Source organism: Leptidea sinapis, chromosome 5 (genome assembly GCF_905404315.1).
Source record: "Leptidea sinapis chromosome 5, ilLepSina1.1, whole genome shotgun sequence".
NCBI classification, from domain to species: domain Eukaryota; kingdom Metazoa; phylum Arthropoda; class Insecta; order Lepidoptera; family Pieridae; genus Leptidea; species Leptidea sinapis.
The window spans coordinates 829,678-845,413 of record NC_066269.1 but is presented as its reverse complement, the minus strand read 5'-3'; the positions used below and the strand labels follow the sequence as shown (position 1 = coordinate 845,413).

The 15,736-nt window shown below is 41.9% G+C and overlaps 1 protein-coding gene and 1 long non-coding RNA gene across 5 annotated transcripts in view; one reads left to right on the top strand and one right to left on the bottom strand.

Annotated features, from left to right (window-relative positions):
* The window catches only part of LOC126964637 (rab GTPase-activating protein 1), an 81,340-nt gene that overhangs the window by 26,629 nt on the left and 38,975 nt on the right, over positions 1-15,736 (bottom strand). For all 4 annotated transcript variants that reach the window (XM_050807864.1, XM_050807863.1, XM_050807865.1 and 1 more), the window contains 7 exons: positions 14,509-14,634; positions 12,690-12,788; positions 7,835-7,995; positions 4,722-4,824; positions 4,168-4,330; positions 3,491-3,581; positions 70-214 (listed from right to left, as the gene is read on the bottom strand). In XM_050807864.1, coding sequence (XP_050663821.1) covers positions 70-214; positions 3,491-3,581; positions 4,168-4,330; positions 4,722-4,824; positions 7,835-7,995; positions 12,690-12,788; positions 14,509-14,634 — 888 coding nt within the window. The remainder of the gene's footprint in view (positions 1-69; positions 215-3,490; positions 3,582-4,167; positions 4,331-4,721; positions 4,825-7,834; positions 7,996-12,689; positions 12,789-14,508; positions 14,635-15,736) is intronic.
* Positions 7,047-7,540, top strand: LOC126964703 (uncharacterized). The gene is made up of 3 exons (XR_007729421.1): positions 7,047-7,138; positions 7,243-7,346; positions 7,451-7,540. It is a non-coding gene; the product is annotated as an uncharacterized LOC126964703 (long non-coding RNA).

Sequence of the window (15,736 nt, the reverse complement as noted above, 5' to 3'; positions counted from 1 at the left end):
ACTGAGTTAAAAAAACACATTTTGCTCGGATAATTGAATCACACACAGCGGCAAGACGTATCGTCGTACCTTGGTGATGAGCGTGCGGTAGGTGTCCATGAGCCGGTCGTCCGGCCGCACGCCGGCCAGCCGCAGCCACACCTCGCCGCGCAGCGCCTCGGGCACGCCGCCGCGCACCAGCGGGCCCAGCGCGCGGGGCCGGCCGCCCGCCCAGCTGGAGCCGCGAGTACACAATATATTATTATGTTTATTGCTTTTCGAAATACTCTCCTTTACATTTTAAACATCTTTTCACGCGATTGAAGCGTCACGGAAATTTGAGACGTTTTTATTCAAGGGAGAGAGCGATTGACCCCGAGGGTGAGAGTATTTCTTACTCTCGGGCTTCCATACTAGCCTTGTATCGTGCAGGTTTTTTTAAATCCAAAATGGCCGCCGCGCAAAGTTATGATTTCGACATTATGGATATCGTATCCGAGGTTCTTGAGGGTGCAGAGATCGAATTTGGGAACATTTTGAAATCCAAGATGACCGCCGCGCAAATTTATGATTTCAACAATTTGGATATCGAATCCGAGGTTTTCGAGGGTGCAGAGAACGAATTTGGGATCATTTTTAAAATCCAACATGGCCACCGCGCAAAATTATGACTTCAATAATATGAATATCGTATCTGAGGTTCTAGAAACGTAGTATCATTGACTCTTCCGTTACTTCTAAAAAAAACCTCTATACAGTCCTAAAACACAATAACCAATTTGCTGCACAATCCACCAACATGTATAATAAAATTAATAGATCTCTTAATATTTTTTCACTTATATTTAGGAAATGTAAAATTAATGTTATTAAATGGCTAAAACACTCAACTATGAAAATACGGAAAAAAATCTTAAAAATTAATAAGTGTAAAAATTAGTAAACGGTTTCTAATTACAAAATCATATTAAAAAAATAGTATATAAAAACACAAAAATAAAAGATTTACAGCCCATTCTCAAAATTTGCTCCTATGTATGAATTTTTTTATCTACTTATAGTACTATATATAGCAATATAGTATAGTAGTATATATATACACACCGGCACAATTAGCGGCACACAAAAAAAGCAGCATCCAGCGGTACAAATCGTCTAATTCTCTTGTGAGGAGGAGGGGTCAAGGTAGAAAAACATGTACATCGAGGCGAGATAACAGTTTTTTACAACTTGGAGTTCGTAGGAATACGCGATTAACGGCTGTACAAGCTCGAAATGAACTGGAAGACGTTCGAGGAGTACGAGTAAGTGAGCGTACAGTTCGTAGGAGATTTGAAGAAGTTGGTTTAGAGTCGTATATACCTGCCAAAGGCCCCAAAACTTGAGAGACGTCACCGCGTAAACCGATTAAGCTATGCGCGAGAACATCGTCGTTGGGATTTGAAAGAATGGCAGCAGGTTCTCTTTACTGATGAGTGCAGAGTTCTCTTAAAACAGATCGATGGGAGACAGCGAATATGGAGACGCAAAGGAGAACGCCACATATAGTCTAATTTTGAACACACAGTGGCTTATGGTGGCGGCTCGATTATGGTTTGGGGAGGGATATGTTTGGGAGCTCGCACGGAGTTAGTGATAGTCACAGGAGGGACCATGACAGCAGATCGATACATCAGAGACATTTTAGAAGAACATGTTGTACCATTTGCCCCATTTATTGGTGACGACTTTATTCTAATGCAAGATAATGCTCGTGCTCATAGTGCACAATCGGTACAGACATATCTGAGCCACGTAGGTATACCGGTGATGCAGTGGCCAGCAAATTCCCCCGATATGAATCCGATAGAGCATGTCTGGGACTTGCTAAAAAGAAGGGTTAAATCCAGAATGCCACCCCCCAGCAATCTGAATGAACTTGGAAACGCATTACTTGAGGAGTGGGAGCGGTTGCCTCAAGAAATCATCGATAACATAATCTGTAGCATGCCCAGACGAATGGAAACCGTAATCAGAGCAAGAGGGGGAAACACTAACTATAAAATAACGAATACTTTTCAAAGTCGTTGTTAAAAGATGTTAATCAATTTGTTATTTTGTGTCTAATTACATTTTCGTCAAATATATGCGTTATTATCTCATAGTCTCACTTTTTTTTCTGTTCCGCTAATTGTGCCGGTGTGTATATTTTTATATAGGTTTAATATATATATATATTGTTAAGATGTTATATTTATGTAAGTTCCTATGTTTCAATATAAGTAAATACAATGTTTGATATATTGTACATCATTACTATAAACTTTATTTATATCATAAAAAATATATTATACATGATCCTAACTCCCATGTTTATGTGGTCGTCCGGCTGAGTACCTACGGCTAGCATGATGCTAATGCAACTTGATCCACATTGAAATTAATGACTCATTTCGCATGCGATAGCCCGGGCTGCCAGATAACTGGTTTTGTTTCTTTATAATCCAGTTCACTAGAGACAATAACTTCCTTACTTTTAGTTTTTAGTTTTGTTTTGTATAACTTGCAATGAGCGATTCTCTTCTAACACAGATTATCTAAATCTACCAGGAGGGTTTCATATGTGATTGTAAATGACTGTATACAAATAAATATATTGTGATTTTGATTTGAAACATTTATACGTACCTAAGCCGCACCATGTTATTAAAGTATTAGTTGATCGAAAATGCACATTTTCAATTTTTCACAAGATTGAATTATGTTTGTATTGAGATGCTACAGGTTAAAGGCTTGTTAGTTGCCGACAACAATATATTAGCAATATTCAAATTGCCGCCATTTTTTATTGGATAAAAAAATACCTAGTGCAAAAGCTTCACCCTCACACATACAGATGTTTTGCTGATAATATTAGCATCAATATTACCAGTTCGGATAAATACATTATGCAACAGAATACATTAGAATTTGTAAGTTGAGATCATATAAATTGTAGATTAGAAAAATTATGAGCAATTTAAGCAACATTTATATTCTTATATAAATAGCAAAAAAAATTGTTATGCAATACAAATTAGTATGACTTGTAAACCATTAGCTCGTAACTCTTATTATTTTCTAGTATTATTAGTAAACTTATGCAATAGGCGCCAGGCTGTTTAAATATATTATTACTACTATACTATGGAAAATGTATGCCCTAAAGCCTAAGAGGTCGTTTTATGGTGCATAACGGCTTAGATCATATTGTCACTTGTTCCGTTACTGATTCCCATATAAATCATAGAATTGCATGATTTTCTACAGGATTCTTAATATAGTAATCGCGCATCTTCGAGAAAAATACCCCACCGCTATAAATTTCTTAAAGTTGGAATGACTGATAACTCATGTGGACGCTAAATGGCTAATAATAGGTAATCTATACATGTATTTGTATACTAGTAACTTAGATCAAACTTGGTTTGACACACTGTTATGAGTCTCGAATTATACATGATTTAGTAATTGTGAATAATAATAATAATACCTCCTGAGTACTTGCGCCCAATTCTCGAGTACATCGACGCCGCAGTCTTTGGATACCTCGCCAGTGCCGCTCAGCAAAGGTTCATCGCCGTCTGCAATATATTTATATCACATTTATTTTATTTCTCAATGTGGCCAAGTATTTTAACGCAGGTTTGAAATCAATTTTTATCTGCATATGGCTTCATCGTTCTCGTCTGATTGTTACAAAACGTAACAAAGAGTCAGAAAGTATCCTATGTTTTGAGAAAATGTCTCCCTTCCGGATGTGGATTCCAAGACGAAGAATAAGGAACAACGAAGATTGAGCCACCACATTCTTTTTACTTTTTCTATTGGTCTCATCTCCAAAATCTACCTTTAACACATCAATCATCAATCAACGTCGCCGGCGCTACGGATAGAACCACTGAATCTCACTACCAAGTCTCGTTCGTTCTCGCCACCCACGTATGTACCAAAGTGATTCGGTTTTCAAATTGATATGTACGATTACTCGGCACTTACCACACCACGGCACCAATCTTATTGGCAACGGTCTTGTTGATTCGTCTGAGAGTATCCTCGTGATCACATACCATCAATTTCCTACAATTGCATTTGCTATTATCGCGTGAGGTATGAAGTTTTAATAATTTATACAAACATGTTGTTAAATGTCAACGTGCTAGATCTCACCCGAGTCTGGTTCGGAGGGCGACGGCGGCGCGGGGGCCGTGGACAGCGGGGAGGGCAGCAGGCTGGACAGAGACAGCGGCAGGTTCAGTCGCGACCGGTCTAGTTCACCCGACGTCTCCGAACTGGCCACCTCGTACTGCAGCTGGCCGAGGGAGTCTACTGACTGCAGACAACAGACAACATATGAGACATGTTCCGCACGCCACTCTATATGAATCGCATTTTGAAATCAAAACCACAGTTAGGGTTCCCATTAAGTAATTCGAAAAGTTCTTACAAAAAGCCTGACATTTCGATAAAAGTCCAGACCTTAAATATATCTCGTCTAAATTTCGTTTCTCAAAAGATTAATATATAATATATAGATTATGTAGTTTTATTACTGTATTCCATCTAATTTAAAATAATATCCGGACAAGTTAAAGTTCATTACAGCACAATTTCTTAGGTAATTGTTTTTTGCACTGAGACCTAACTAATTTTCCACAATAATCTAATTTGCTTCTTTAGATGTGTGACAATAAATTAGTGGCGAAAAAAAAATGACGATTTACCTCTTTCAAATTAATATAAAACTGTTGAACTAGCGGTCTCTTCGAGTAGTACCAGAATCTCTCCGTGGGCGGAAATACTTTCACTGGAGTTTCTATTACCAACCTGTATAAGAAAAGATATATTTAACAATTAAAAATGTGCTTTTATTTTTTTGTATTTAACGAAGTGCGTGTGATAATGAACATGGATATAAAAATATTTATTATTCACCCTCCTCGTCGTTCTAATAGTGTTACATTGTTCAAAAAAAATCACTCTGTATAAAGAGCAATAAAATCAATTCAATCGTCAACAAGAACGCAAAGATACATAACGCCAAATGATAACAAGAGACGGACATATTATATGCAGTATCAATATCTTTTATTGTTAACAATATCATAATTTATTTAGTTGGTAATATTGTTCGTATATCTTATCACCTAAATGCTTTTGATATGTTTTTTACTGAATTAATATTAGTATGTGGTTTTAAGTTGCTTTTCCTTTGATATTACACTAGGTGTGAGAAAGAGACCAAATACATGGATCGTGAAACCGTTTTGAAACAATTTAGTGTCCATTAGTCTCCTGTCAAATTAGACCCCATTTTAATTTTAGTGTTTTTGCCGTAATTCATCTGTGCTTTAACGGATTTTAATTAAAAAAATATAATGGTGTCGGGTTCTGAATAACATTGTCCCCCTTATTGATAATGGTCCGCTAACTTAAAACAGCTGCTACAGAGTGTTATTTCTCATTCTGACTTAGGTCAATAGAAGAACAAAGAGTGAGAATTAGCAATGCTTTAAGTTAGCAGACTATTATGAATAAGGGGGTGTGTTGTTATCTACAGAAACAATTCAAATTAAGAAACATTTCACACTGATTCTTCTATACTGCTTTCGTAGTGCTTAAAATATTTTGTATTACATTTTATATACGTGGTAAACACTCTATTTAATAAAGATTATATTAATAAAAAAATATGTGTTAGAAAATAAAATATTGTAAACGTAAATATGACGCTCTTTATCGATATTTGTCATAGATATTGACCAAAAGCAAAATACTACACACTTCACTAACTCACTAACACATCTGTAAAACAAGCACACATGAACATTTTAAATTTAGTCTCGCTGTAACGAGGAGAGTGTTTGTCTATTGTCGCTAGTTTACAAAGTTAATGGTTGCAAAAAAAATACGTAAATAGGATCATAAATCTCAGAGTAATCGATGTACATACATAAAATAAAACCGATCGAATTGATAACCTCCTCCTTTTTGAAGTCGGTTTAAAACAGTGTGTTTTAATACCATACTACAGAAAAGGTAACTTTATCAAGATTTATTGTGGATTCACTGAAACACGCTACAGAGATTATATTAATATTACCTATTTCGATTAATTTTTAAGTGACTGTATTTGGACCAATCGGTCCTACCCAGTGCCCCGCCTGTAGTTGCAGGCGGCGATTATATCACTGAAAGGCGCCATCGCTCCGAACAGTTACCCCGAGGCCCCTGAGGGCCTATGCGCACGACCCAGGTGTGAGTGACTGTATTAATTTAATCCTTTATAGAAAAGTAACAATAGACCAGGTCGAGCGCCAGTGACATGTGTAGCGGCGCCCCGTCCCCGCTCGCCACGTTCAGAGGTGTGTAACGACTCACCGCAGCGGGTCCCGGATGCCCCGTATGACCAGGTCGAGCGCCAGTGACATGTGTAGCGGCGCCCCGTCCCCGCTCGCCACGTTCAGAGGTGTGTAACGACTCACCGCAGCGGGTCCCGGATGCCCCGTATGACCAGGTCGAGCGCCAGTGACATGTGTAGCGGCGCCCCGTCCCCGCTCGCCACGTTCAGAGGTGTGTAACGACTCACCGCAGCGGGTCCCGGATGCCCCGTATGACCAGGTCGAGCGCCAGTGACATGTGTAGCGGCGCCCCGTCCCCGCTCGCCACGTTCAGAGGTGTGTAACGACTCACCGCAGCGGGTCCCGGATGCCCCGTATGACCAGGTCGAGCGCCAGTGACATGTGTAGCGGCGCCCCGTCCCCGCTCGCCACGTTCAGAGGTGTGTAACGACTCACCGCAGCGGGTCCCGGATGCCCCGTATGACCAGGTCGAGCGCCAGTGACATGTGTAGCGGCGCCCCGTCCCCGCTCGCCACGTTCAGAGGTGTGTAACGACTCACCGCAGCGGGTCCCGGATGCCCCGTATGACCAGGTCGAGCGCCAGTGACATGTGTAGCGGCGCCCCGTCCCCGCTCGCCACGTTCAGAGGTGTGTAACGACTCACCGCAGCGGGTCCCGGATGCCCCGTATGACCAGGTCGAGCGCCAGTGACATGTGTAGCGGCGCCCCGTCCCCGCTCGCCACGTTCAGAGGTGTGTAACGACTCACCGCAGCGGGTCCCGGATGCCCCGTATGACCAGGTCGAGCGCCAGTGACATGTGTAGCGGCGCCCCGTCCCCGCTCGCCACATTCAGAGGTGTGTAACGACTCACCGCAGCGGGTCCCGGATGCCCCGTATGACCAGGTCGAGCGCCAGTGACATGTGTAGCGGCGCCCCGTCCCCGCTCGCCACGTTCAGAGGTGTGTAACGACTCACCGCAGCGGGTCCCGGATGCCCCGTATGACCAGGTCGAGCGCCAGTGACATGTGTAGCGGCGCCCCGTCCCCGCTCGCCACATTCAGAGGTGTGTAACGACTCACCGCAGCGGGTCCCGGATGCCCCGTATGACCAGGTCGAGCGCCAGTGACATGTGTAGCGGCGCCCCGTCCCCGCTCGCCACGTTCAGAGGTGTGTAACGACTCACCGCAGCGGGTCCCGGATGCCCCGTATGACCAGGTCGAGCGCCAGTGACATGTGTAGCGGCGCCCCGTCCCCGCTCGCCACGTTCAGAGGTGTGTAACGACTCACCGCAGCGGGTCCCGGATGCCCCGTATGACCAGGTCGAGCGCCAGTGACATGTGTAGCGGCGCCCCGTCCCCGCTCGCCACGTTCAGAGGTGTGTAACGACTCACCGCAGCGGGTCCCGGATGCCCCGTATGACCAGGTCGAGCGCCAGTGACATGTGTAGCGGCGCCCCGTCCCCGCTCGCCACGTTCAGAGGTGTGTAACGACTCACCGCAGCGGGTCCCGGATGCCCCGTATGACCAGGTCGAGCGCCAGTGACATGTGTAGCGGCGCCCCGTCCCCGCTCGCCACGTTGAAGGCGGCTAGCGGCGCCTCGCCGGCGTTCCACAGCGCGCACACGGAGCACCCTGTACCGCCCGACGAACCACTCACCTGCGACAGACAAGGCTGATGGTAATTGATACACCTTGGCCATTCCTTTGTGTCAGCGTTTAAACAAATGTGCACGGGATATTTATTATGGCACCCATGTCATAAGTAAACAGTCGATTGAGCTTTTTTTATAAGAGGGGGCAAACGGGCAAGAGGAGCACGGGATGAGGAAAGGTGAGGCAACCGCCCATCGATATCCGCAACAATATAAGTCGTAATAAGTCGTATCCGTTCGGGAAAACCGTGGAACGCTTCCAAGTAAGGTGTATTTAAGTCTACGCGACATGGGCACTTTTTTATGGAATAGGAGGACGAACGAGCGCTGAGGTCACCTGATATTAAGTGATCACCGCCGCCCATATTCTCTTGCAACACCATAGGAATCACAGGAGCGTTGCCAGCCTTTTAGAAAGGTGTAATGTGGTAAATGGGGGTTGGTTTGTTTTCTTTTAAAAGATGTACTAATTTCGCTTTTAACATATTTATGTTTGCATCTACGCTTTTATTTTGAGGCCATGCGACGATGTCAGCTTTCTTTTGGGATTGGGCAGGTGGCTTGTCAATTTGCATCGAGTGGTATGGGGCGTTGTCCATAATTATAATAGATGGTTCACGGAGCTAAACTTTTCTCCATTCATTTCTTAATGATAGTCTCCAGTGGTTTTTGACGCAAAAGCCATGAGAGAACCTTCGACAAACCCGTTGAACTTTGGACGTAGATGCTGCAGTGTTATCGGTCCAAGAACGGTTTACAGTATGGTTAGCATTAGGCCATGTTTCATTCAAAACCACAACATTTTTCCAATCTTCAATTTCTTACACTTGCCGTAAAAAACTTTATCTTGCCATCACGCCAACGTCGCAGACCACCAACGACCCGCCGCGTTTGGCACTACAAGTCAGCAGATTGGGATAGGATGCGTTCCTTTTTTGCATCCTACCCTTGGAGCAGGGTTTGTTTCCCTTCGGATGATCCTAGTGACTGCGCCGTTGCAGTAGCCGATGTGATACTACAGGGTATGGATATTTTTATACCAAACTCTGTAGTACCCATCGGTAGCAGATCACAGCCCTGGTTCGATGCGTCAGTTAAAGCAGCATCTGACTGCAAAAAACAGGCGTATCGAGCTTGGGTTGCGGCGATGGGCACAAAGGATCCGAACTGCATAGTTCTTAAGAGGAAATACAACCGTGCCTCCAGATTTTTTAAGCGGCAAATCGCCCGTGCAAAATCAAAACACGTCGTCAAAATCGGCGAGCAGCTTTCCAGTTACCTGACCGGAACACGCAAGTTCTGGTCGTTGTCGAAAGCTGCTCTTGGTAACTTCAGCCAGCCGTCCATGCCGCCGTTGCACATGACGAATGACACCCTGGCCCATACGGCAAAAGAGAAAGCCGATCTCTTGTGCACTCTTTTCGCCTCCAACTCGACTCTTGACGACAACGGAAAAACACCGCCGACCATCCCGCGGTGTCAGAGCTCTATGCCTGAAGTACAGTTCAGACAGAAAACTGTTAGGCGAGCTCTGTTTTTGTTGGACGTCAGGAAGTCGAGCGGGCCGGATGGCATTTCTCCAATCGTGCTTAGAACGTGTGCCCCTGAGTTGACGCCGGTGCTAACGCGTTTATTCCGGCACTCTTATTCTAAAGGCGTAGTCCCTGACTCATGGAAGTCAGCCCTTGTCCATCCGATCCAAAAAAAAGGAGACAGTTCGGATCCGGCAAACTACAGGCCTATTGCTATTACCTCCCTGCTCTCCAAAATCATGGAGAGCATAATTAGCCGTCAGCTCTTGGTATACCTAGAGGGTCACCAGTTGATCAACGACCGACAATACGGGTTTCGCCATGGTCGGTCGGCAGGTGATCTTCTGGTATACCTGACACATAGATGGGCTGCGGCTATTGAAAGCAAGGGGGAAGGCCTGGCAGTTAGCCTGGATATAGCGAAGACCTTTGATCGTGTATGGCACAAGGCGCTCCTCGCAAAACTTCCATCATTTGGGCTTCCCGTTTGTCGACGGATATTGCTCGAACCCGAAGCCCGTGAATGCTGGAGTGCCCCAAGGCTGTGTGCTGTCTCCCACGCTGTTTCTTCTGCATATCAATGATATGTTGGACACCTCCAACATTGATTGCTATGCAGACGACAGCACTGGTGATGCCATATACACGGGCCATGCAGGTCTCTCACGGGAAATCGTCGACCAGTGCCGGGAGAAACTTGTGTCTTCTATCGAGTCCTCTCTTGAGAAGGTCGCGGAATGGGGAAAATTGAACCTTGTCCAATTTAACCGCCAGAAGACTCAAGTTTGCACGTTTACCACTAAAAAAAACCCATTTGTCGTATCACCGCTCTTCGACAATAGGTACATCCCTTACAGCCTCGCCTAGTATCGGAATTCTGGGTCTCGAAATCTCGAGCAATTGCCAATTTCGCGGCCACGAATTAGCTCCGAAGAAACTGGGCGTCATAGATAGAGCACGGCAATACTTCAAGCCGGCCCACATACTAGCGCTCTACAAAGCGCAGGTCCGGCCACACATGGAGTATCGCTGTCATCTCTGGTCTGGCGCACCCCAGTATCAGCTCGATCCATTTGACCGCGTGCAACGCAGAGCAGCTCGAATTGTCGGGGACCCAGTGCTCTGTGAACGGCTGGATCACTTGGCGTTGCGTAGAGACGTCGCTTCATTGTGTGTCTTCTACCGCATTTATCACGGGGAGTGTTCCGAAGAGCTGTTTAACCTGATTCCTGCCGCCGAATTCCACCTTCGCACGACACGCCACAAGTTAGGATATCATCATCACCATCTGGATGTATGGCGGTCCTCCACAGTGCGGTTTTCAAGGAGCTTTCTTCCACCACCACGTACTACAAAGCTGTGGAATGAGCTTCCTTGTGCGGTGTTTCCGGGACGATACGACATGGGTACCTTCAAAAAAAGCGCGTACACCTTCCTTAAAGGCCGGCAACGCTCCTGTGATTCCTCTGGTGTTGCAAGAGATTGTGGGCGGCGGTGATCACTTAACAACAGGTGATCCGTACGCTCGTTGGTCCTCCTATTCCATAAAAAAAAAAAAACCATCAATATTTTGCAAAATATTCGTTAAAGACCTTTCCCCACCGAAGAAAGATTTAGAAACTGGATTACAGCTTCCTTCAGTGATAGCACTAATTTTTTTCTTGTTGGATACTCCTTCCGTAAATAGTAACCGTACACATGTCTTCGGATGGCATCGGCATCAAAGCTATCGATGCCTACGACTGGTTCTGCTCGTTTTCTCTTTTTTGATGTGTGAAGTTTATTTTCTTCTGTGCCAGTCTCGCCATATTTTTCTTTAGTTATTCGTCTAACAGTTCGTTATCCAATATTAAGCGCATCAGTTACGCGTTCAACCACTGAAGTTATAGGTAAAATTGGCCCTCCATTTTGAGATTGAAGCTCGAAATAGTTACAAAGGCGTGTAACGAACTCACGTGTCTGGCTGTTTAGAACAGTTATCTGCGTATGTTCCGCCATATCGACGAAATCCACAACAAAAGGCGTAAACAGAGTCCAAATTAACGACCAAGGGTCAACAGTAATGCAGTATCAATATCCGAAATCCAAAGCCAGGTCAAAACTATATCACAATCGCAGTGCACTCACAAATTGTAGTTTACAAAGCAACGTCAAGTCGAAACTGCTTTGTTTTGCATTGAGCATTGACGCGAGTTTACCGGAGGTTGTAATTGTGCTGGCCAGCGATCCTATGTTAGATTTTATTTAAAAAAAAAATAATTTCGAAAAACAAAGGCCGTGTTTTGTGGTAAATAAGTACACCAATAATTATAATCTTATAAAAATAAAAAATAAATGTTCTCGGGACCCTAATATAGTTTAAAAATCAATGTAATTAATAAATTTTGTGTCCTTAAATTATACATTCGATAAATTTTTATGACTAACTGCACGTCACTTTTGACAATAAAGAACAGTAATTTACTCCTTCAATGTAATTATTAATTAATACGAAACTTAATGAGTGGACAAACGGCCATCATAGCGTGCCGTACGTATAGTTGGTTGTAATTTGTACTTTTATGTTGCATAATAAAGTAGATATATATATATATATAAACACTTAGTAAAGTAAACTTATGTAATATTTTAACGCCTTACAATAATTATAAATTATATAAGATTTATCAATCTACATAAATAATCTGATAGAGAATTAACAACTGTAGTTAATCTACCAACTATTTTATTATAGTTAGCCAAAATTCAGTTTATTTTTTACCTCCTGAGAAAGTTAGAAAGATATAAAAATTCTAATAAGTTTGATTTCTGAACGACGGGGACACATCAAAGGAAAAACAAAATTGTTGTTTTTATTTAATACCGAGCATTTTCATATTTATTTCATTATTCTTCTCTGGACTTCCACAAATTATTCAAGACCAAAATTAACTCCATCGATCCAGCCGTTCCCGAGTATTAGCGAGACTAACGAACAGCAATTCATTTATATATATATACTTTAATTAATTTTTTTATATATATACTAAGTTTTAATTTATATATATATACTAAGTTTACTTTACTAAGTGTTTTTGTCAAGATATTGACAGACCACATAAGTGTGGTGTTACTAAGCAATGTCACAGTAATAAAATTGGAAAGAAATATATGAAATGAAATCTCACCATTTCAAGCAACTGCATGTCGGAGTGCTTTACACTTCTGCCCGGTGCTAGCAGTATTCCAAAACATCTTTCGATATATAAACCACCAGTGTATGAAGTCTGTAATAGAAAATTATTTTTATTGTCGTTTGCTACTAATTCATGTGAGGGTCTAGACAATATAAACCGCATCGTGTCTGACGATGATAACCTAGTTACTTTACTCTATTCCTGGTTAACGTGGTTGACAAACCCAATCCAGGGTCTGGCATTACAAAGTGGCAAAAAATTACAGCTATGAGATTGGATGAGAAGAAGTAACAAGCAAACCTAATGTTGGCTGTACTTCTTCGTCGAGTGGTTCGCTTCGTCGCTCAGAGTCTACTCGCGCCTGGTATGCTTATCGCTCCAAGTCGGTTTTTTGAGCGCGAGTCAAAAGACTTCACTAATGCTCGCGAGGCGACGTGAATCCATTTCTGTACATTCTCGCGCGAGTTAGTTTATCGCAGCCGTAAGCTTTCTTACTGAGTAGACGTCTCATATATGATTAAGGGGAGATTATTCTTGTACATAATTTTAATCAACTGTTAGCACATAGAGTAACTTGTAACGCATCCATTCTATTCAGTATTCGCAACCGTACTGAAAATAACGAGAGTGTAGGTCGCAACTCGCACTCGTCATTCGACTTCGTGCGCACGTGCTCTCGGCGAAACATGGAGAGCACACACGGATAGTGTACTACCATCATAATACAGCGTCAGGATTTTTATAAACGACCCGCTCCACGACTCAATCACAAGCAATGCGAGCATGAATCAACAAAGTGACAAAATTTCTTAATATAATACAATGATCACAAATAACCTTAACTCTGGCATTTCAATAACCAATCTAATTAATGTTTTGGTGTTTTTTTTTTCCAACTCATCTACGGGAAAATGTATTGGTATTTTTATATTGGTGTTCGCTTGAATGTGGCAGATAATCGTTTCCTATACTACATGCATATGAAAATTGAGATCAATTTCTACGTAAAAACCTAGTTTGCAATGGTTTTTGACGTTTATTATTGTATTATTACGTGTGCGCGAGAATGTACAGAGTTCGGAAATAGCAGCATAATTCAGCGAAAATTTATTTCACGTCGTAGCAGTAAGTATATTACTAAAGGAGTATTCCTTTTGTACTAATAACACTAAATACTAGTATAAGTACCGCCAAGACAATTCACTTGACCGCTCAGTTACCGAATGAATCAATGAATAAACGCGCAATCCTATATACTGGTAAGAATAATATTAGAATTATGTCGAACAGTGTGGGAAATATTAACGAGAAAAACACATTTTTGTAAACAACTACAAGGTCAAGCTTCTATAACACCAGTACGTACCTATGGAACTCTTTTGAAACGAACATTTGATGTAACGATATATTCAATTACAAAATTGAGTTTTATTTCAGCATAATGCATATGATCATCAGTCTTCCGTTGCACCCAGATGGTATTCAAATTATAATTTCAACATAGGATTTAAAATCACTTATTGAACGTCAAAAACTACCTATTGTGGATTATCTTGAGCCTCAGATTAGATCCTAAATAATGTACAACTAGAGAACAGATCGCGGCCGTCCAACAACAAGCAAACCTGGCGGCGGACAGTCATTGACGAAGCGAATGACAACGGAAAGACCTGGAGTGAAATTAAGAGAGATGCTCAGGACCGATCGTGATGGAGATACACTGTTGATGGACATCCAGGAACTAAAATAATAATAATAATAAATGAAATGAGTGATCAGATACTGTAAGTGTATGAGCGTCCAATCGTACCGTCATATCGTCCACTTCAGTATCCAGGTTACTGGTGACCTGTTTGACGTTGATGGTGACCTGCTTGTCAATGCCGCCGCGCAGCTTGAACCCCAGCCGCTCCTTAGGGACGTGGCTGTATGTTCCCTGGAAATATTTATTTATTTTATTTATTTATGCAAAAAAAACAAACAGTATGTTTTATAATATGAACAATCTTAACAAAACAAGTACAATCGGGAATAACTCCTTCAACTAGTAAAGTTTCCAAAATAAATATATAAAAATGTTATAACACTTAAATATATAGTAACTTCGCTTATTGATAGTCCATTGTGAATAATGCATTCGGACATCATTTAATAATTTTCTTAAACGTCGAAGAGTAAGATGATAAATTATACTCGCTGTAAGGCCCATGTGCATGTTTTAGATATTATTAAAGGGAGCGAACGGGCAAATGTCGCATCTGGTGTTATATTGTTAAGACAATACCGCTGAAATATGTACGAAATAACAGATCTTTTGAGGTTTTGAAGAATCTGGAACTGCCTCAGTGATAGTGTCTTCTGATACCAGACATGCTGAATAGACGGGTTAGTCCCTATACTCTGATAACTTTGTGCGCGACCGTCCAACGGTGGATAGACGAAGGGACGAAGGAACATTATTTATTTTATTATATTTATATATTTATTATTTATTTATATAGGTTAAGGAAATGACACTAATGAATGTCAAGTTTCCATTCTTTTTACCATTTACATACACAGCTTCGGAAGAAGTTGAGCTTTAATGAGAGGGAGTGGTGAGAAGCTCATTGTCACTCTTTTTCAACATAAAAGGCATTTATATTTTCAAAATTGGTTCCTTTAGAATTCTTTTTGATGTCATTTTTAATATACTAGATATTACCACCGCTTCGGAAATAGATGGCGCTTTGAGAGAGAAGAAGCGGTGCAAGAAACCCTCCCAGCATTATTTTTGCGCTCTTTTCAATATAAATATACAATATTGTACAGTCATTTCTATCGCTATAAAATAATCACATTGATCCTTAGATCCGTCCGATCATTTAGATATTCAGCTGTGGAGTAATAGGATTTACGACAGAGCCATTTGTTTTATAAAATATTTAAATTTATTTATAGATAATGCCTGAACAGTGGCTGGGACTTTATTATAGAAGTGTATACATTTACCCTTAAAGCTAATATGTATCTTATGAAGCCTACTAGAATTAGTTACA